Source organism: Macaca nemestrina, chromosome 17 (genome assembly GCF_043159975.1).
Source record: "Macaca nemestrina isolate mMacNem1 chromosome 17, mMacNem.hap1, whole genome shotgun sequence".
Classification (NCBI taxonomy): Eukaryota; Metazoa; Chordata; class Mammalia; order Primates; family Cercopithecidae; genus Macaca; species Macaca nemestrina.
In genome coordinates, this window is record NC_092141.1 from 45881070 (window position 1) to 45902452 (window position 21383).

Sequence of the window (21383 nt, forward strand, 5' to 3'; positions counted from 1 at the left end):
GATTGTTTCCTTTGCAGTGCAAAAGCTTTTTAACTTGATGTGATCCCATTTGTCCATTTTTGCTTTGGTTGCCGTTATTTTTGGGTTATTACTCAAGACATCTTGCCCAGATCAATGTCCTGGAGAGTTTCCCTAAGTTTTCTTTTAGTAGTTTCGTAGTTTCTGGTCTTACATTTAAAAGTCTTTAATTCATTTCGATTTGAGTTTTGTATTTGATGTGGGATGGAGTCTAGTTTTATTCTGCATATGGATTTCCAGTTTTTCCAGCACCATTTATTGAAGAGACCCTTCCCAATGTATATTCTTGGCACCTTTCTGAAAAATGAGTTCACTCTGGATGTGTGGATTTATTTCTGGGTTCTCTATTCTGTTCCATTGGTCTCTGTGTCTGTTTTTATGTTATTACTATGTTGTTTTGGTTACTATAGCTTTGTGGTATAATTTGAAGTCAGGTAATATACAGTAATGTACTGTAATTCCTCCAGTTTTGTTCTTTTTGCTCAGAATGGCTTTGGCTATTCTGGGTCCTTTGTGGTACCATATAACTTTTAGGATTATGTTTTCTGTTTCTGTGAAGAATGTAATTGGTATTGATAGGGATTGCATTGAATCTGTGTTACCCATTGCTTTGGGTACTATGGACATTTTAACAACATTGATTCTTCCAAAACATGAACATGGAATATTTCTCCACTTTTTTATGTCCCCTTCAATTTCTTGCATTAATGTTTTATAGTTTTCATTCAAATGCATTTTCTGATACTACTCATAATGACAAAAGGCTGATTGTTACCAAAATCGTATGTACAATTCAACTGTACATAAAAATAATGGCTTTTCTTCCAAATGCCTATTAGACAGTTTGTATCTTTTCTTCTTCTCTGTCCTCAAGCCAAACGAAATCTAGATCTTGGTATGTTTTGGAGTTTTATCCATTTTCTGCCAGTTTGTATTACTTTCTCCCTCTTCCTTCCAAACATACATGCACATATACTTTCTAGTCAAAACATGTATTTTTTTTTTTTTTTTTTTTTTTTGAGATGGAGTCTCTGTCACCCAGGCTGGAGTGCAGTGGCACGATCTTGACTCACTGCAACCTCTGCCTCCCGGGTTCAAGCAATTCTCCTGCCTCAGCCTCCCGAGTACCTGGGGCTACAGGCATATACCGCCACACCTGGCTAATTTTTTTTTATTTTTAGTAGAGATGGGATTTCACCATATTGGCTAGGCTGGTCTCGAACTCCTGACCTAGTGACTCGCCCACCTTGGCATCCCAAAGTGCTGGGATTACAGGCATGAGCCACCACAGCCGGCCAAAAATATGTGTTCTTATGGAGAGCCGACTAACCTGTAATCCATACTTATAATCCCAGATGTAAAATTTTTGTTTTAAACAGTTTCTCTGTCTACCTTAGCCCTACTAACTTTCATCTCCCTAACTAAGCTTGCTAGATTTAGTAAATAACCATACAGGATGCCCAGTTAAATTTGAATTTCAGGTAAAAAGCAAATAATTTTTTAGTATAAGTATGTCCCATGCAATATTGGCATTCTTTATTTTAGCCCTGTCTCTAACAACATTTCCCACTTGGTCCTTTGGAAAACCCATGTTATTATCAAAAACTCACCAACCGTACCCCCTTTTTAAGACACTTGTTCTGCTTCCTCACCCTAACAGAAACTGGGTCTTTCCTTAAAGGTTGTATTTCCATAGCACCTTCTCCAATGGTGTTTTCTCTCACAGCCTCTAATTTACTGGAGGAGAGTGATGTTGGTATAATTCTTACTTCCTGTTGCTCTTTTCAAACTGTTCCCACCATCATTACTCTACTGCTTCTCTTGTAATATCCAAAGCATGCTGTCTTGTTACAATCTTCTACTGAATTATAAGACTTGGTCTTACCTCTAGCCCTAAACTTTATCTTTAGTACCAAGCTCCAGACTCTTAATTGTCTGCTGGACATTTCCACTTGAATATCTCAATTTTTTTTTTCTTTTTTTTTGAAACGGAGTCTCACTGTTTCCCAGGCTGAAGTGCAGAGTGCAGAGTTGCAATCTTGGCTCACTGCAACCTTTGTCTCGGGGTTCAAGCGATTCTCCTGCCTCAGCCTCCTGAGTAGCTGGGCCTACAGGCACATGCCACCACGCCTGGCTAATTTTTGTATTTTTAGTAGAGATGGGCTTTCACTATGTTGGCCAGACTGGTCTCGAACTCCTGACCTCAGATGATCTGCTGGCCTTGGCCTCCCAAGTGCTGAAAGATTATAGACGTGAGCCACCATGCCCAGCCGCACTGGAATATGTTTAAAGCAGTTTAAACCCTGACATGGCTTTGGTTCTATTAAAGCAGTTTGATTGAAGATTATTCTTGTATACCAACAATGGCACCCCCAAAAATGAATCACTTGGAATGTGTTTCCATTTGTAATCTGGTCTTTCCTTTAATAGATGCCTATAAGAAAATCTTAGAAACCACAGTGACTCCAACCGGAATAGATACTGCCAAACTGTATCCCATTCTGATGTCATCTGGGCTTCCCAGGGAAACTCTTGGACAGATATGGGCCTTAGCTAATCGAACTACACCTGGCAAACTTACAAAAGAAGAACTTTATACTGTTCTAGCCATGATAGCGGTAACACAGGTAAACCATGTTTCTTAAGTTAGATCAAATAACTTTATTAGTATAAATTGCAAGGATATGAAATATTTTTCACTACATTGTGTAACTCCTTGTACATTAAAATTTAGATCATTTTCAGGATATAGTACTTCAAAAATGTAGAGTTTATATGATGTGCATAATAGCAAGTTATTCCTTTGTTTAAAGACCTTTTGTTTTGGTTTGTTTTTGAGACTGAGTCTCACTCTATTGCCCAGGCTGGAGTGCAGTGGTGCGATCTCAGCTTACTGCAGTTTCCACCTCCCGGGTTCAAGTGATTCTCCTGCCTCAGCCTCCCAAGTAGCTGGGATTACAGGCACCTGCCGCCATGCCTGACTAATTTTTATATTTTTAGTAGAGATGGGGTTTCACCATGTTGGCCAGGCTGGTCTCGAACTCCTGACCTCAAGTGATCCACCTGCCTCGGCCTCCCAAAGTGCTGGGATTACAGGTGTGAGCCACCATGCCTGGCCTAAAGACTTTTAATATATTAACATTCTCTGAACTTGAAAGTTAGTCAGTAATAGGTGAAATTACTCTGTCTTTTGAAGTTTTCTCTAAAATTTCATAGATATAAAGTATTCTCAGTCTGGTAAAAATTTTTCTTTTATTGCAAAGTCATTTAAAATAAAATTTAAAAGATCATATAGAATTAACCTATAGAATTAACCAAATGTGTCAGAAAGTGAAAATGTCAGAACTGATATGTGTTGGCCATTTCTTTGTTAAGTATTAGGTTTGCATTGACCTTGTAACTTTTTTTCTTAAATCAAATTCATGAGTTTTGAGAGTAGGAGTGGAAACATGCAAAGGCTACAGATTTTTACCTTTCGGTCTCTGCCAGATTTCGACCGTATGTGGTTTACAACCCCCTAATCCATTTTCTTTCTATCATTTGTAGAGGGGCGTTCCTGCAATGAGTCCTGATGCTTTAAACCAGTTCCCAGCAGCTCCTATTCCAACTTTAAGTAGTTTTTCTGTGACTCTGCCTGCGCCGGTGAGTCAGCCAACTGTGATACCTTCAGGCCCTGCGGGCTCCATGCCCCTCAGCCTTGGACAGCCAGTCATGGGTGTTAACCTTGTTGGACCAGTGGGTGGAGCTGCAGCCCAGGCTTCTAGTGGTTTCATACCAACCTTCCCTGCAAATCAGGTAAATGAAGAAGCTGTGCATATTTCAAGTAATCACTGAAAGTGAATCTGGGCACCATTTTTTCCAGGGATACATAGAGTAGGTTACTGGATTATAGGGAGCACATTTAAATTCTTAGGTTGTATCTTTCAGAAAAACTGCTAAACCTGAAATTAAAATACTTTAGTTTTTCACTTCTCAGATTAGCAAAAATGTTTGAAGTATATAATATTTAATGTCATTGAAAAAGTAGGGTAAAAGTGACTAATACACTCTAGGCTTCTTGGTACAGCCTTGTTGAAAGGCAGGCTTGGCAATAGTTATCAAAATTCTACATGTCAAGCTGGGCGTGGTGGTGTGTACCTATAGTACCAGCTACTCCAGAAGCTGAGGCAGGAGGATCACTTGATCCCAGGGGTTCAAGTCTGCAGTAAGCTATGGTTATGATCACACCATTGCACTCCAGCGTGGCAACAGAAGGAGACTCAGTTTAAAAAAAAAAAAAATGCCTCAGCATGTCTGTATCTTCTCTCCTAGCAGTCACATTATTAGAAATCTATCCTAAGAAATAGTTACTCAAATTAGCAAAGATATGTAAGAATTTTTGTTGTAATATTGTTTGTTAGAGTAAAAAGTGGAAATAGCTAAATATCCAACAGGAGGAGAAAGGTTAAATAAATTTCAGTTCATTCACACAGTGGTGGTAATCTTTAAACTGAGTAAGATAGAGCTACATGTACTGCATGGAAATGTATCTTTGTTATATAGTTAAGAGTATAGAGCAATATAGTGTAATCTCATTTTTCTTTAAAACAAATGAGCTGTTAACAATACTTCTGGAGTGTGGGATTAGGAGTCAGTGTCCACTCTTTGTACATGTATGTGATTGGTTATGATGAGCTTGTGTCACTTAATTTGCAAACATGCATGATGTATCTATATGTCTTTTTTTTTTTTTTTAAGCATTTTGACCTTTTTAATTTTTTTTTTTTTTTTTGAGATAGAGTCTTGCTGTGTTGCCCAGGCTGGAGTGCAGTGCTGTGATCTTGGCTCACTGTAACCTCTGCCTCCCAGGTTCAAGCCATTCTCCTGCCTTAGCCTGCCAAGTAGCTGGGATTACAGATACCCACCACCACACCCAGCTAGATATGTCTTTTAAAGATGGCAGGCACTTAGTAACCCAATGAATGTCATTCAGCTATTTTTAAAATGTATAGATTAGTTTTTTGTTTGTTTGTTTGTTTTCAGCCAGAGTCTTGCTCTGTTGCCCAGCGGTGCTGGTGTGCAGTGGCACAATCTTGGCTCACTGCAACCTCCGCCTCCTGGGTTCAAGTGAGTCTCCTGCCTCAGCCACCCGTGTAATTGGGACTACAGACACATGCCACCATGCCCAGCTAATTTTTGTATTTTTAGTAGAGATGGGGTTTCGCCATGTTAGCCAGACTGGTCTCAAACTTCTGACTTCAGGAGATCTGCCCACCTCGGCCTCCCAAAGTGCTGGGATTACAGACGTGAGCCACTGCGCCCAGCCTAGATTAGCTATTTAAACCAATTTTTTACCCTTTGTACCAGAGAGTATCTAAAAATACAAAACAGTATTCCTGCCTTAAGCACTTGAGTTAATGTATCTAAACTGAGAAATTTTAAGGACAGTCTTTGAAATTGACTGTTGGAGATTTGTTGTGTATTTATTTTGTCAGTCAGTGCTATTTATTTAAATATCCTTTATAAACCTAGGTAGTAAAGCCAGAAGAAGATGACTTCCAGGATTTTCAAGATGCTTCTAAGTCAGGATCCCTTGATGACTCATTCAGTGATTTCCAAGAGTTGCCTGCTTCTTCAAAAGCAAGTAACTCCCAGCATGGAAACAGGTAGAAAAGAGTTTAATATATTTAACATTGTATTTAACCATTAAGAAAGAGACATCCATAATAGGAAGGCTAGGTGTGAGAAATTTAAAAATTAAGACTCCTTACTCTACTACTTTCTGTGATTATTCCTTCTGTATTAATACTTTTACTCTCCAAACTTCTCTCTTTTGTCCACCTTAAACTTCAGCTCCTACTGTTTAAGTACGCACCTACCTGGCAATATTCTTTTTTACCTGTGCCAAACCTTTATTATAGCTAGAGCACCTGTGCAGTGATGACTTCATGTTCCTGTATTAAAGCAAGGTCTTCAACTGTTGAAAAGTTTTTTAGGCAGGAGCACATAATTGTATGTTTTTGTAGTGTTATGTACTGTTACTTTTCCACAGAATCATAATTCACAACTCTAATCATATTTCTTCACATTTCTTGTATAATTGACATTAGTGTCTTTTAAGCCTTCAGATTTCTGTTGTTTGCATAGACAGCTGCATAAACATTTCTCTAAGGTTTTACATGCCACGTTAAGCTTCGGGTACAGTAACTGATTCAGTATGTTGTCAGCATTTTTTATTTTTTTTTTGAGATGGAGTCTTGCTCTGTTACCCAGGCTGGAGGGCAGTGGTGTGATCTTGGCTCACTGCAACCTCCACCTCCCAAGATACAGTGATTCTTCTGCCTCAGTCTCCCTAGTAGCCAGGATTACAGGTGTTCACCACCACACCCAGCTAATTTTTTTGTATTTTTGGTAGAGATGGGGTTTCACCATTTCGCCATGTTGGCCAGGCTGGTCTCAAACTCCTGACCTCAAGTGAGCCTCTCGACTTGGCCTCCAAAGTGCTAGGATTACAGGCATGAGCCACCATGCCAAGCCGGCATTTTAAAAAAAGTATTTAGATATTTCTGCAAAGTGGAACACATCAGACACCAGAGTAAGCGATATGAATTCCTTTGTTTTTATTTTTCAAATTGGTTTTTGTCAGAATACGTATTCCGTGTCTCCTGTGTTCCTGTTTATGTAGTTTCGCTCCTTTCTTCCCCGTTTAGCCAATTGATTATCTCTTAGTCAGCACTTTGCCGCATACACACTGTAACAAGAACTAAGGGACAGGCATTATAGAGAATTACAAATTAGGAAAAGAGACTGTTCTCCTGATTTTAAAAATATATTAAATGCATGTATGTAACATATAGAAGAAACATATAAGGAATGAGACCTAGAGTGCTGGTATTTCCAGGACTGCTGCACCAACACAAGCAAGTTAAACCTTCTAGACACATAAATTATATTTCTACTCCAGATCTCTTCCTTCAAACAAAATTTGTATATAGTACTACTATCTAAGTATTCCCATCTGAATGACTCAAGGCATCTCAAATTCACTGCATGAAATTAAATTCATTGTTTTCCTACTCAAAGCCAAATAAAAATGTGTTAAATCATTATTCCCTTCCTTGGTGAATGATGTCACCATATTCAGTCACCAGATTAAAAGCATGCTATTTACTTTGGCTCTGTCCTCTCTTCTTTACCACCATTAACTCTGTCAGCTCTGTGTGACAGTGTGGGATCTTAACTCCTGCCCGCTCTCAACTCTTGCTATTTCCCATGACTTACACTCCAGCCATGCCAGCATGACTCCAAACTGACCGTGCTCTTTCGAACTTTATACGTTCTGTTTGCTTCAGTCTGAAATACCCTTACCTAATCTCCCTATAGTTATAGTTCCATTTCAGAAATCAGCTAAATATAGGAAGTTTTTCCTAACCAATTCCTACCTCCAAGGTGAGTTAGGGGCCCCTCCTTTGCTACTGCTATAGTACCTGATGAATATCTGTGCCCTAATTGTAACTGCTGGTTTTCCTGACTGTTTCCCTTACTAGGCTGTAAGTATCTGAAGACAATCATTCATGTTTATATATGTAGTGCTTGGCCCCGTCATATGTAATTAATAAAGATTTGCTGGATGACTGTATTATAGTACGTGGCTTATAAACCTGATTTATCAAATTGGTGATTTATTTATCTGAGCAAAACTCTGTTTGTAGATGAAATTAAAATTTGGGGGTAGAAAGTTTTAAGATGGTGGCCAGACCTGAGATATATGGGGTATTAGCAATTTTGTGTGGCATTATCTCCGTGTAATAGTTTACTTTCATATACGATACTTTGCAGATATTCCTCTTACATATAGCTCTGACTTGACTACTTCCATGCTTTCCTTGAATGAAACTATTTTATTTGTTTTTTTTTTTTTTAAGATGAAGCCTCGCTGTGTCACCAGGCTGGAGTGCAGTTGCGCAACCTCGGCTCCCTGCAACTTCTGCCTCCCGGATTCAAGTGATTCTCCTGCCTCAGCCTCCCTAGTAGCTGGGACTACAGGCGTGCGCCACCACACCCAGCTTATTTTTGTATTTTTAGTAGGGACGGGGTTTCACCATACTGTCCAGGCTGGTCTTGAATTCCTGACCTCAGGCGATCTGCCTGCCTTGGCCACACAAAGTGCTGGAATTACAGACGTGAGCCACCATGCCCAAATGAATGAAACTATTTTGGTATTATCTAGAATTCATACTCAATGTTCATTTATTCATCTAGCAAACATTTATTTAGTATTTGCTATATGCCAGACACTGGGATAGGCATGAGAAATACAGAAGCAAAAACCACAGTTCCTGCTCTAAGGACACTTCGTTTTATCTGGTATTTAAATTATCTGATAAAGTTCTCTTAGGATTAGTCCTTAAATATATGTATAAAATGTATTCCCTAGTTTATGATAATCTGTACTCCAAATTGTTTTAAAAAGAGATTTGTTAAATCATGATGTGAATAGCTAAGCCTAGGAGAGACCATTTTGGACAGAAAATGGGCATTATTTGTTAGAGAAGATGAAAAGGCAAGTAAGATGTTAGGAGTAGACCGGGATGGAGAACATTGTTAGTCTGTGAGAAAATAACATTAGTAAGGGACAGCACCAGTTGTGGGATGCCTTATGACTTATGACATACTCTATTTTAAAGCATTTTAGGAGTAAGAAGTGGCACAATGAAAGTGATTCTTGCTACTGTGTATAGGATAAATTCATTTGCCATGGTAATCCTGCTGTGAGATGATGAGAATTACTCAGGGTTTAGAGTTATAGACACTGAACAGTTTATATCTGAGAAATTGGTTAGACTCGGTGTTGAACTAGACGTCAGAGTCAAAGGAGAGATGACAGTTGAGCCTGCGCATAAAACCTGAAGGGCCTCTGGAAGGCAGCAACATCATCCAGTTACTCATTCAGAAAATACTATGTGCCGGGCACTCGGGAGCCTAGACTAATCAACAAAGCAGATACGGGACATTGATCATAGAAAAGTTAACAAGGGGGCCAGGGTTGGCCAGGCACGGTGGCTCATGCCTGTAATACCAGCACTTTGGGAGGCCGAGACAGACGGATCATCTGAGGTCAGGAGTTTGAGACCAGCCTGGCCAACATGGCGAAACCCCGTCCCTACAAAAAAAATAAACAAATAAAAATACAAAAATTACCCAGGCATGGTGGTGTGTGCCTCTAATTCCAGCTACTTGGGAGGCTGAGGCAGGAGAATTGCTGAACCTGAGAGGTAGAGTTTGCAGTGAGCCAAGATCGCGCCACTGCACTCCAGCCTGGGAGACAGAGTGAGAAGTTGTCTTATTAAAAAAAAAAAAAAAAAAGGCTGGCGGGGAAGGCTGGGTGCAGTGGCTCTTGCCTGTAATCCTAGCGCTTTGGGAGGCGGATCAGTTGAGCCCAGGAGTTCAAGACCAGCCTAGAAAACCTATGGAGACGCCATCTCTACCAAAAATGCAAAAATTACCTGGGCATGGTGGTACATGCCTGTAGTACCAGCTGTCCCAACTACTTGGGATGCTGAGGCAGGAGAATCACTTGAACCCAGGAGGTCGAAACTGCAGTGTGCCATGATCGTGCCGCTGCACTCCAGCCTGGGCAACAGAGCAAGACACTGTCTCAAAAAATAAATAAAAGTTCACAAAGGGTTAATGTACAGGAGTTTGGGGTTGGTTAGTTTATTCTGCTGAGATCAAAATATTTCTTTTTAAATGTATATATTTAGCAGGGTAAGCAACTAAATAAAACTACCACAGTCATATGGAGTGATTGTAAAACACTAATAGATTCACTAGAGAAAATGCAAAATACTTTTTTATGCTGAATTTTTTAAGTCTTACTTTTCAGTAGAATACAGGTTCGTAAGTGTAAAATCAATATGCCTTTCTCACTTGAGTATTTTCATTAGTATGAAAGGGTAGAAATAACTGTCTTCATGTTTGGAACGGATGATGAGTACTATGTAACTGGCATAAACACTTTCATGGTGATTACAGTGTTTTTTTTTTTTTAAATAACTTCAGAGAAAGAACTGGAATGAAATACTCATTTGCAGTGTGCATAAAATTACAGTCTGAGTCATAACTTTTTTGAATGAAATTTTGTTGACTTTAATCAGCAAGCAGTAGTTCATTACCCTGAAGATCCTGGTTTTTTTTTTTTTTTTTTTCCCAATTCTGTGAATATAATTTTAAAATTAATCAATTAAGTGTAACATGTAGTAGAAAGATTTTTACCAATGAGCCTTAAAAGGCCATAGCTAAAGTTGGAGGATCATGAAAAATAAAGAAATCATTCAACTTTTGGGTTTTTTTTCCCCCTAAGATGTTAATTGCCTTTATTCCCGTGTAACATCCTGTACAGTGAATTGTACTTTAATTACTTATGGAACTTTTAAAAAGTCAACTTACAATGTATAGATGATGGCTTATTTCATTTGTCAAGATCAGTTATGTAGCAGCTGTTTGGTGGTGATGTGAAATCATAATATTTGATGGCATTAAGTCCTAAAGGACTGTGTACCCCATTAGCATGCAGCTGCCAGAGCCTAGTTTTTACCTTGCTTGTAAGCCACTGATAAGAAGATTTAAATGACTGTGGAAATATTTTTGCTCCAGGGCAAAGAACTCAATAGAAATCCATTTATATAACTTATGCATGGTATTGAATGACACAAACTAGTGGTGGAATGTAGTCATTCATATGTAAAGGTAGTTCTTCCAGGGAGCTGCCCGGGTCTGATAAGGGAAGAAGAAGAAGAAAAAAAAAAGTAATGCTTTTATAGTATGTGTTTAAGCCTTCTAAGAATTACCCACACAGATACTACTCGTTACGCTACTTTTCCATCCAGCATGAAATATGTCCACAGGCAAAAGTATCTTTATCTAATTTTGAAGTGATTGTTGTTTTGTTACAAAGATAGCTTCTGAAACCGCTGATGTGATCCCTGTAAAAATGCAAATTGTATTAACTCTACGGCAGCTTATCAGATGTGTGCACTTCTACTGGTAGGCAATGCAGTACAGTCAGAAGAAGAACAATTTACATTTGTCTTGGACAACATTTCATAAATAGATTTTTATCTTAACTGTTCTACCTCTGCACTCTGAACCCATTGAAGATAATAATTTATATTAAGGTTAACATGATTTATTTTAAAATATTGAGTATACATATGTGGAACAGTTCACTTTTGTAGTTTTATGGACCTTAAGTTAAAATTGCAGGAAGTCATCATTCTTTAATAACCTACTTCCAATGCCATTCCAGTTATTATGGCTTAAAGAGGTGCTTAGACAGTCAGCATGGATCTGACCCCTCTTCATTTAATTAAGAAAAAAATGATTGGGTAATGTGTTTTATCTGTTTTTTTTTTTTTTTTTTTTTTTTAGAAAAAGGACATTTTTTTTCTTTGTGGTGTATATGTATACTATATAGTTTCTAACTTTTAAAGCAGAGAGCCATGAGTTTTAATGAAATCCCTGTTTGCCATTTTAATTCGAACTTCTTTTTTGATGATAAAGGAAGCATTCAATGTCATCAAAACATGTTTCGTTTTTCCTTTAGTGCCCCTTCTTTGTTGATGCCACTTCCCGGAACTAAAACATTGCCTTCAATGGACAAATATGCTGTGTTTAAAGGAATTGCAGCTGACAAGTCCTCTGAAAATACTGTTCCACCTGGAGGTAAAAACAGTGGGTAAATTCATAAACTTGTGAATGCTAAATTGCATAATATTTAAATTGTATGAATCTTTAAGTGGTGGTCTTCTGTGTGCTAAATGTGTAAAATGCCTATACCACATGTTAAGAGTGTTTGGCGGCTGGGCGCGGTGGCTCACGCCTGTAATCCCAGCACTTTGGGAGGCTGAGGTGGGCAGATCACGAGGTCAGGAGATCGAGGCCATCCTGGCTAACACGGTGAAACTCCATCTCTACTAAAAGTGCAAAAAATTAGCCGGGCATGGTGGCGGGTGCCTGTAGTCCCACCTACTTGTGAGGCTGAGGCAGGAGAATGGCGTGAGCCCGGGAGGCAGAGCTTGCGATGAGCCAAGATCGCACCACTGCACTATTCTAGCCTGGGTGACAGAGCGAGACTCTCTCAAAAAAAAAAAAAGAGTGTTTGGTTAAACCAATCTGCCTGACTTCCTGGAGCTGTAATTTCAGGATTCCTAACCTTAATTGAGCTTCTGTCCTTTCTGTCATAGATCCTGGTGATAAATATAGTGCTTTCAGAGAACTCGAACAGACAGCAGAGAATAAACCTTTAGGTAAGTTTTTGAGTCCTTAAAAGAATAAATTATTTCCATTTTTAATAAAAAAGGGATTTTTGATGGTTCTTTCCATGGCATTCCTTTATTTTAGTGTGTGTGCATGTGTGTGTGTGTTTGTGTGTTTAGGAGAAAAAAACTGAATAGATAAAACAATATGGTATAGTAGTGATGTTTATAATAGATACTCTTAAAGTATTCTACTTCAGAAAACCTTAATAATAGCAACTGTGTTTAGGCCAGGGGCAGTGGCTCATGCCTGTAATCCCAGCAGTTTGGAAGGCCGAGGAAGGTGGATCACCTGAGGTCAGGAGTTTGAGACCACCCTGGCCAATATGGCAAAACCCTGTCTCTACTAAAAATACGAAAATTAGCCGGGTGTGGTGGTGCACACCTGTAGTCCCAGGTACTCAGGAGGCTGAGGCAGGAGAATCACTTGAACCCAGGAGGTGGAGGTTGCAGTGAGCTGAGATTGTGCCACTGCACTCCAGCCTGGGTGACAGAGCAAGACTCCATCTCAGAAAAAAAAAAAAAGCTACTGTTTTTAAAAAATATCATGATAGGATCAGACACAGTTGCTCATACCTGTAATCCCAGCACTTTGGGAGACTGATCTGGGCAGATCACCTGAGGTCAGGAGTTCGAGACCAGCCTCGCCAACATGGTGAAACCCCATCTCTACTAAAAATACAAAAAAGTTAGCCTGGCATGGTGACACGTGCCTGTAGTCCTAGCTACTCAGGAGGCTGAGGCACAAGAATCGCTTGAACTCAGGGAGACAGAGGTTGCAGTGAGCCAAGATCATAAAAAAAAAAGAAAAGGTAGGTACTGAATGGGGGATTATCTAATAGAAGGGAAATAAGATTACTTCTTATAGTTCTGGAAATTACAAGGAGTTAAATGTACTTGAGAATTACTTATTTTCTAAAATTTAGGGCATGCCAGGCACAGTGGCTCATGCCCGTAATTCCAGCACTTTGAGAGTCCAAAATGGGAGGATGGCTTGAGCCCAGGAGTTTGAGACCAACCTGGGCAACATAGTGAGACCTTGTCTCTACAAAAAAAAAAAAAAATTAGCCAGGTGTGGTGATGCACACCTGTGGTCCCAGCTATTCGAGAGGCTGAGGTGGGAGGATTGCTTGAGCCTGGGAGGTGGAGGCTGCAATGAGCCCTAATTGTGCCACCGTACCCTAGCCTGGGCAGCAAGCAAGACTCCATCTCAATCAATCAATAAAAATAAAATAAAATTTGGGGCAAATTCCAAATCAGTGTTGTTTCCTTTGAAGATAGGACATTCCCTTTCATGGGAAGCTTGTATGACAAGTTAAATTCCCTTGTGAAATGAGAGCTGTGGTTACTCTGATTTATTACACTGCTCAACGAGGCTTGAAGTATTAGCAGTACAGCAATCTGTGGACTGTAAAGGCAGCAACTAGTCTTTTTTTTTTTTGAAACAGAGTTTTATTCTTGTTAGCCAGGCTGGAGTGCAATGGCATGATCTCGGCTCACTGCAGCCAATACCTCTCGGGTTCAAGCGATTCTTCTGTCTCAGCCTCTTGAGTAGCTGGGATTACAGGTACCTGCCCCCATGCCTGGCTAATTTTCATATTTTTAGTAGAGACAGGGTTTCACCATGTTGGCCAGGCTGGTCTCAAACTCCTGACCTCAGGTGATCTGCCCACCTCGGCTTCCCACAGTGCTGGGATTGCAGGCGTGAGCCACCACACTTGGCCAGTCTTTTTCTTTTCAAGATTTTTTTTTTCTATTACTGTTGCAGTACCTGGTACCATTATTATTTGTTATTTTTTAGCTATTCACTCATGATCTAGAAATAACACATTCTAGAATAACATTATTAAAAACAACTTGATTAAGGCATAGTCACTGCTACATATCATAAAGCAGGTACAAGGTACTTTACATTCACAGAGGTATAATATAGTACTGTCTTACATCTATAATACTAGAGCGTACAATTAAAAAGACGTTATATAAGATTTGATTCTACTTTTCCAGTAGAGAGCCCAAAGGTTGATATGACACAGCTCTCATACAGAAATGCACCTTCTTAGCTAGGATTTTCTTTCAGTAGTAGCATGGTTATAGGTACTCACTTTTCTTCATGAACATCAGCTAAAAATAATTTTAAAACAAACATATGAAACATTGGATTCCTAAAAAGATGACCAAGTAGGGGTAAGCAGGACTCAACCAAACTCATATTTTACTGGATCCCTCGTGTTTGAGCAGTGAGAGCTCTGTGAAAGAAAGGGAATGGCAAGGAGCACTTCAAAACTTGGGCCACAACGAAAACACAGGATCATTTCAAACAGAAGCAGTAACCAAACAATGCTCACTTAGTATGTTCAAGGATGCCAACATCAATATTCAGTCATCTGCACACTCATCCAGTAAGAATGCGTGATCAGTTACTATACTTGGCTTGCGTTAAACTGAATCACCACTCTACAAGATTTTCAAGATTGGCTGTAATTTGATGAGAAAGATGAAGAGAGGGGTTTATGTGCACATGTGGTTACCATCTCTAATAGTAAGACTTAGAGTACAAGGGAGTATAAAATGATCATTCGAGAGTCATATATGTAAAAACCGAAAGTTATATTTGTGGTTAAATCCTACTGTAAACATGATGTGTAGGGTTTAGATAACCCATGGGTCAAAGTATGTTCTCGAAAGCTTAACTATGCATGCTATGAAATGTGTATACTCTAATGAGAATTTCCTTCTGGGAGCAATACCACATTCTATCTTTACATATTGAATGCTCAGACTTGGGACATCCTTCAGCAATCTTTTATTTCCACCCTTCTGCTAGGTTGGGGAGAGATGGTGGGTAGGTATGGTAGGAACTGTATTGCTTAATCATCTCTAAAAAAGGGAAGCCCACCTCTTATAAAAATATTCAACCTCTTTTAACTGTTAGGTTCTAGAAATGTTTCCTTGTGTTTCATCCAAGCTTTTAGAATGTAATAGCCATTTCTTCCTCAGTATCAGATACACAGTGGGAGTAACAGAGTGGGAGTAACAGAGATAAACAGAGTAACAGTGTGGGAGTAACAGAGATAAACCCGAGGGGGAACTTTTGACTTGTGAGGTTTTTATTTGCACCTAGCAATGTTTTTTCATCAACACTTGGGCCAAGACAAGTTTGGAGTAAAGAGCACATAGTTTAACATGAGGGTTCTTTGTGTAATGTGGTATTAATGACCATAATATGTATTCCTGTAACAGACAATAGGAAAAGACAGTGGTGCCACCAATATGTAAGCAGTACCTTAGTCCTGCTTTTTCAATACTTTTTTTTTTTTTTTTTGAGACAGTGTTATGTTCTGTCATCCAGCCTGGAGTGCGGTGGTGCAGTCATAGCTCACAGCAGCTTCCAGCTCCTGGACTCAAGCAGCCTCAGCCTCCCTCCCAAGTAGCTAGAACTGTAGATGTGCACCATCACAATGGGGTCTTGCTCTGTTGCCCAGGCTAGTCTTGAACTCCTGGCCTCAAGCAATCTTTCCAGCTCAGCCTCCCAAAATGCTGGGATTACAAGTGTGAGCCACCATGGCCAACCAAATTTCAGTACTTTTTTAAAAAAAGTTCCAGATTGTTGTTATTTTCATTTGCCTGCTTTCATTCCTATCTTAATTCTAAGGTCTTCCAAGTAGAGTTACCAACTGTGTTCATTTTAGGAGAATAGATTTTATTTTCCTAAATGGTATGATATCTTTTTTATACTCATTAAAAATACATTGATTTGACTTTGTTAAAGTACATTAGTATCTTAGAATTTATGAAGAATCTTATAGTATTGTGTTCAGAGCTGTGGGTTGCTTAGGTTACTGAATGACAGAGTTTAATAATATTTCCTTTTTTCCATCTCCACAGTTTAAGCCATAAATTAAAGTAAATGAGGAAAATGTTCTTTATAAATAAATGGCACATTTTTATTGAAGTTTTAGCAAAAAAGTGGATTCTTTTGAGATTTTTTAGAGCCTAAAAAGTGACAGGAGAGGGAAACTTATGAGTATGTAGACATTAACCAAAAAGCTAACCATGAAATAATATGCTTAATATGCCTTCGGATAGACAAGCTTCCATTGACTGTGACTAATTTATTTGCCAACAAATTCCCTTTGTAAACCCACCCATTTTTATTTCCTTTTAACCCTTTCACCCAGCTTACATTTCCATTGGAAAAGTTTACAATTCATCAGTAAGTGTAATTTGCTGTGGTGATTAAAATACACAAACAAAGCAATACTTGTCAATTTCACAGATATTTCAAAGCAATGCATTAAAAATTTAGGCTGTGATAAAAATGGCTACTTATTACCTCTACATTTACAGAAATAATACAGATATAATCAGTGATACTACTAATTTAAAATTCTAGGGTGATTTTTAAAAGTTTTACATCTTCTATCAGTTTGTGAAATTGACTTGAGTTTTACTAGTGGTATGTCTTACAAATATAAATTACAGGAAATCTGAGTGCTGTTCCTCTCTTATTAGATGAATTCCTTGGTGTTGATGAATTATGGTGATGAATTGGTTAACTATCTCAGGTTAGGAGGAAAAATCAGCTTGTATTGTTTTTGGTGCTTTTTTTTCATCTTCTATATCCAAGTATATATCTTGTTACAAGCACAGTATATTTTATTTTTTAAATTTATTTATATTTATTTATTTATTTATTTATTTATTTATTTATTTATTTTTGAGACAGAGTTTCGCTCTTGTTGCCCCAGCTGGAGTGCAATGGTGCAATCTCGGCTCACTGCAATCTGCCCCCCGGGTTCAAGCGATTCTCCTCCCTCAGCCTCCCAAGTAGCTGGGATTACAGGCACCTGCCACCACACCCAGCTAATTTTTTGTATTTTTAGTAGAGATGGGATTTTACCATGTTGGCCATGCTCAAACTCCAGACCTCAGGTGACCCACCCGCCTTGGCCTCCCAAAGTGCAAGGATTACAGGCGTGAGCCACCGTGCCCAGCCCAAGCACAGTATATTTTAAGCCTGCATTATTTTATATACCAATTTAAGCATTGGATTTTGGTTATTTTAATTTACTTAGTTTTAACCTCCAGAAATGGCAGTCTTTTTTTTTTTTTTAAATAATAAATGATGTTGGTTGGTATAGCTATATATATTTTTTTAAATTTTTATTTTTGAGACAGTGTCTCTCTCTGTCCCCCAGGCTGGAGTGCAGTGGTGAGATCTTGGCTCACTGCAACCTCCACCTCCCAGGTTCAAACAATTCTTGTGCCTCAGCCTCCCAAGTAGCTGGGATTACAGGCATGTGCCTCCATGCCCAGCTAATTTTTCTGTATTTTTAGTAGAGATGGGGTTTCTCCATGTTCTTGAACTCCTCCTGGCTTCAAGTGATAACGCCCGCCTGGGCCTTCCAAAGTGCTGGGATTACAGGTGTGAGCCACTGTGCCTGGCCTTGGCATAACTATATTTACATTTGGTTTATCTCTAGTTTTTAATTACCTGGTATAGCCTAGTGGATTTTATGGTAGACCTTCAGGTGCTATTAGAAAACTGAGATCATCTGCATCCTGACGCTCTACCTGAGTGATAACGTTACTTTGATAATAAAGAATATAGAAACCTTTTAAGAATCACAGGCCTTGGGCCGGGCGCTGTAGCTCACGCCTGTAATCCCAGTACTTTGGGAGGCCAAGGCAGGTGGATCACCTGAGGTTAGGAGTTTGAGACTAGCCTAGCCAATGTGGTGAAACCCCGTCTCTACTAAAAATACAAAAATTAGCCAGGCGTGGTGGCAGGTGCCTGTAATCCCAGCTACTTGGGAGGCTGAGGCAGGAGAATCGCTTGAACCCAGGAGGTGGAGGTTTCCGTGAGCTGAGATCGCACCATTGCACTCCAGCCTGGGTGACAAGAACAAAACTCTGTCTCAAAAAAGAAAAAAAAAAAAAGAATCACAGGCCTAAATTTTTATCAGTATCTTAACTGAGTCTGTTTAATTATTTATGAGAAGTACATAAGTACCCACATTATTTAACCAGAATATCAAAATAAACAATTCTAGGACACATGTTTCTCAGGATCTCCTGAGAACTGTGTCATGGGCCAAAGAAATTTTATTAAAAAATAAAAAATATGCCGGGCACAGTGGCTCACACCTGTAATCCCAGCACTTTGGGAGGCCGAGGCAGGCGGATCACGAGGTCAGGAGATTGAGACCATCCTGGCCTCCCCCACCCCATCTCTACTAAAAAAAAAAAAAAAAAAAAAAAATTAGCCAGGCGTGGTGGCGAGTGCCTGTAGTCCCAGCTACTCGGGAGACTGAGGCAGGAGAATGGTGTGAACCTGGGAGGTGGAGCTTGCAGTGAGCCGAGATTGCGCCACTGCACTCCAGCCTGGGCGACAGAGCGAGACTCTGTTTCAAAAAATAAAAAATAAATAAAGGCTGGGTACAGTGGCTCACGCCTGTAATCCCAGCACTTTGGGAGGCCGAGGCGGGCGGATCACCTGAGGTCAGGAGTTCGAGACCAACCTCAACATGGAGAAACCCCGTCTCTACTAAAAATACAAAATTAGCCGGGTGTGGTGGTGCATGCCTGTAATGCCAGCTACTCAGAAGGCTGAGGCAAGAGAATTGCTTGAAACTGGGAGGCGGAGGTTGCAGTGAGCCGAGATCACGCCATTGCACTCCAGCCTGGGCAACAAGAACGAACTCCATCTCAAAAAAAAAAAAAAAAAAAATTCCGTCAGTTACTCCATTCTCAGAGTAGCATAATATAAACTAAAGTCTAAATTATAACTTCTAAAACTTTGTTATAATAGAGTTGGTATTTATTCAAATCCTTTTGAATTTTAATAAATAAAAATAAGTGCTCATTGATGCAGTGAGACAGCTAATTTGTAGAAAAGCTCAAGTGCTTAGAGACTTTTTTTTCTGTGAGATTCAGCTTATTAGAGAGTATGGTGAGGAGCTGCTTTACAGTGTGCCCCACCTAGAATGCTTTGCAAATAAATAGAACCTTTTCAAACATTGTCATCAAAGCTCCCTTCAAATTAATGCCTTCCTTTACTTGAGCAAGACCACATAGTATCTAAGGTTATTCTTAAAGTGCCCGGCTGAACCAAGTGTTGTCCATCCTGAATATTAGATGTAGGATTTTTCATAATATTTCATTGGTACCTCTGATTTTTTTTTTTTAACCAGGTAACATGTTTTATCTTTAAAGGGCCACTATTTTAATATGCCTCTCTTCAAGAACCTCTAACCCTATTTCTTATTGTATTGTCTGCTTGGTTGGCTAGCTGTGGGAACAAAAAGTCTTGAGAGAAGTGCTTTTAGCCAGCTGTAGGATCTAGAGCTAGGGGAGATCCCACACTAAAAGCATGAGCAAATGAAAATGTTACTGGCAGGTACTTTCAGTTTGATTTCTGTTTATTTCAGTGTCACTAGACCTCAGTGTGGAAACAAATGTGTAGTTCGATAGGGTTTAAACTATAAACATTATTAAGTAATGTCAAGTCAGTGGAGAAAAGTCTGTGAAATTATGCTTGCAGTTTAATATGCTGTGCATTATATGGTTTTCAGTTCAGCATTCCTATTTTTGGGTGGTATTTTTTCTTTCAGGAGAAAGCTTTGCAGAATTCAGATCTGCAGGAACTGATGATGGTTTCACCGATTTTAAAACAGCCGATAGTGTATCACCACTAGAGCCACCGACAAAAGACAAAACTTTTCCACCATCCTTCCCCTCAGGAACCACACAACAGAAACAACAAACACAAGTGAAAAATCCTCTGAACTTAGCAGACCTAGATATGTTTTCCTCAGTTAATTGCAGCAGCGAGAAACCATTGTCTTTTTCAGCTGCATTTAGCACATCAAAATCAGTTTCCACACCACAGTCAACAGGTTCTGCTGCTGCTACGACAGCATTGGCATCAACGAAAACTTCTAGTTTGGCTGATGAGTTTGGAGAATTCAACCTTTTTGGGGAATATTCTGGTCTACCACCTGTTGGGGAGCAGGATGACTTTGCAGATTTTATGGCTTTCAGTAATAGCTCTATTTCATCTGAGCAAAAGCCGGATGACAAATATGATGCCCTTAAAGAGGAAGCCAGTCCCGTTCCTCTAACCAGCAACATGGGCAGCACAGTGAAGGGTGGACAAAACCTAACTGCTGTGTCTACCAAGTATGATGTCTTCAGACAACTTTCTCTGGAAGGATCTGGACTAGGTGTTGAAGACCTGAAAGATAACACTCCTTCAGGAAAAAGTGATGATGATTTTGCTGACTTCCACTCCAGTAAATTTTCTTCCATAAACTCGGACAAATCCCTGGGAGAGAAAGCAGTGGCTTTCAGACACACCAAAGAAGACTCTGCATCAGTGAAGTCCTTGGATCTCCCTTCCATTGGTGGCAGCAGTGTTGGCAAGGAGGACTCTGAAGATGCACTCTCTGTTCAGTTTGACATGAAATTGGCTGATGTGGGAGGAGATCTTAAGCATGTCATGTCTGATAGCTCTTTGGATTTACCAACAGTTAGTGGCCAGCATCCTCCTGCTGCAGGTGAGGAATTGGTGAGATTGCTCTGGTGATGGTGTTGTAGATTTCAAAGATGATTCTGCGGGTGTTGATTTACATGAGTAAGGCTCTGGCCCTTTATCTTTATGAATCTCTAATAATCAACCTCTTTGTTGCCAGTCTCCTTAAAGCAGTATTAAATTTGATTCTATGGATACTTGCATATATGGATACTGTGGCTACTGTGGAACTTAGATTGGGTAGCTAAAATATTTTTATTTTTGAAATCTAGCACCAGCTTGGTGTTAGAGGCACATAAAAACTCACTGCTAAGTGAACCCCACATTGCCAGAAATTTGATAAGGACTTTTGCAGTGCCAGCAGTGTTTCTCCATTTCTGTGAGTAAAATCATTGTTTCCCTCTCCTTTTTTCTTCTCTTGGGTATACACAGCAACTGCCAGTATAGTATTCTGTTGGATTTACAGAAACTAACTCTCGTTAGGCCAAGAAAGTAAAAATTTCTAACCACTTGTAGTGCAGTTTGCCACATCC

The 21383-nt window shown here is 39.5% G+C and overlaps 1 protein-coding gene across 14 annotated transcripts in view; it reads left to right on the forward strand.

Annotated features, from left to right (window-relative positions):
* Window positions 1–21383, forward strand: part of LOC105476893 (synergin gamma) — a 95119-nt gene that overhangs the window by 36117 nt on the left and 37619 nt on the right. For all 14 annotated transcript variants that reach the window (XM_011733201.2, XM_011733207.2, XM_011733205.2 and 11 more), the window contains 6 exons: window positions 2449–2645; window positions 3565–3813; window positions 5530–5663; window positions 11603–11721; window positions 12243–12305; window positions 19931–20875. In XM_011733201.2, coding sequence (XP_011731503.1) covers window positions 2449–2645; window positions 3565–3813; window positions 5530–5663; window positions 11603–11721; window positions 12243–12305; window positions 19931–20875 — 1707 coding nt within the window. The remainder of the gene's footprint in view (window positions 1–2448; window positions 2646–3564; window positions 3814–5529; window positions 5664–11602; window positions 11722–12242; window positions 12306–19930; window positions 20876–21383) is intronic.